Raw genomic sequence first — 1,593 nt, 5'->3', positions numbered from 1 at the left:
TGCAGGCCAAAAGCTGGCTGCCCAAGAGCTGGTCATTCAGCTCAACTCCTGTAACGATAACAAGATCATGATAAAGTCAGTAAGTTAATCTATTAATAACTTACAAAGATGTCAGAAACAACATACTACAGGAAATAATAAAAAAGCAGACTTTTCTCTTTATTCGTAATAGAATCTCTGCACATGCATGTGAGTTTTGGGGAAGTGAGAGATGGAGTTAAGAGGGAGAGAGGAGCACCCTCCACAGAGTCTGGTCCCCACTCTCCTGCCCTCCAGCCCACTGGATCCTGGGCACTTGCCCACATGCCTAGTTTGTTGCAGGCACACCAGGTCAGGAATTTGAGTCCCAGTCATCATGTGGGATTCAGTTTCTCTTGACCAATGCATTATCGCACACCAAGGAATTGGCCCTGAAGCAGCTATTTCAATGCTATTCTCCCCCAAAGCAGCACTGGCTTAGACAACTGTGACTCTACTACAGCAGTAGCTACCAAAGGTTCTCAACTATCTGGGATGTTCAGAGAAAATCAGATACTGTCTAGTTGCAAACGTGACAGCCTGGAGTTTGGTTTGATGCATTCGGATATTCTGTTATCTTAGCTGTTCTGAGCAAGTAAAAAGGAAATTTAAAGTCTCCTTTCTATTTCCATGGACTAATTCACTCTGTTATGTAGAAAATGACATCAAAACTTATCCTACAATATTAATCTTCCAGGTTAAATTCAAGTGAATATTATTTCATTCATAAAGCACAGAGACTATTAGAAGAAAAGTGGAAATAATGCTAAGGAAAAAGATCATTTATACTAAGTACATATTCTTACTTCCTTAATTCCTCACCCAATAGGATTTAAACAATGAAAATGTACCTTATTGCAGAATTTTAAGTAAATTTTTTGGAATTAGGTTCTTTAAGCTAAGGAAACTTTAGCCACAAGGAATTAGGTGAAAACAGGGAATTAATGGTTTTAACAGTTCCAGAAGCATTGATCATATAGACTCATTTTTCTCTCCCAAAGTTATAACACAAGTAAACAACATTACCCATCAGGGGATAGAAGTGCGTCACCAGAGATGCCCCAGTCTGATAGCAAGACAGAAACAGGCCGAGGTAATGCTTGACCTCATGTGCTGGCACAGTCTGCTGGTACCAGAGGGACCGAGCAAAGTTGAGGCACAGCTGCTGGTGTATCAGCATCACCGCCTGCATTGAACTCGGGGACAGGACAGCTGGGTCCACGGCTACTTCCTCTTCTTGCTCATCTGAAGCTCCCTTTTTCTCCTCTAGTGTTGGTTCTACCAGAATATCTGCAAAGTCCTGTAAATAGGATTAGAGCAACTAAACCATCAAAAATCAGGATCCGATTCCAATCAGACTAAAAAAAAAGGGAAAAAGCAGTACAAACCATCAAGAAAATGAAGTAGGATTTACATACTTAAAGATGTATTAAAGACTATAAACTTTCAGAGGGAATGTGTCTGTGGCACCAAGGGAATTCAATGCAAAACAAACCCTACCACACCGCCCTACCTTTTCATGGAGTGGGAACTGTCTTCTGAACTCCCGATCTTCCTCCTCCTCCTCACTCATAG

General features: G+C 41.2%; 1 protein-coding gene across 1 annotated transcript in view; it reads right to left on the bottom strand.

The window, feature by feature from the left end:
* The window catches only part of MDN1 (midasin AAA ATPase 1), a 188,372-nt gene that overhangs the window by 53,410 nt on the left and 133,369 nt on the right, over nucleotides 1-1,593 (bottom strand). Inside the window, 3 exon segments of the mRNA XM_006156121.3 lie at nucleotides 2-48; nucleotides 1,045-1,318; nucleotides 1,532-1,567. Coding sequence (XP_006156183.1) covers nucleotides 2-48; nucleotides 1,045-1,318; nucleotides 1,532-1,567 — 357 coding nt within the window.

This window comes from Tupaia chinensis, unplaced genomic scaffold (genome assembly GCF_000334495.1).
Source record: "Tupaia chinensis unplaced genomic scaffold, TupChi_1.0 Scaffold000478_3, whole genome shotgun sequence".
NCBI classification, from domain to species: domain Eukaryota; kingdom Metazoa; phylum Chordata; class Mammalia; order Scandentia; family Tupaiidae; genus Tupaia; species Tupaia belangeri.
Note: the sequence above shows the minus strand (reverse complement) of the source record. Positions and strands in the feature narration are given on the sequence as shown.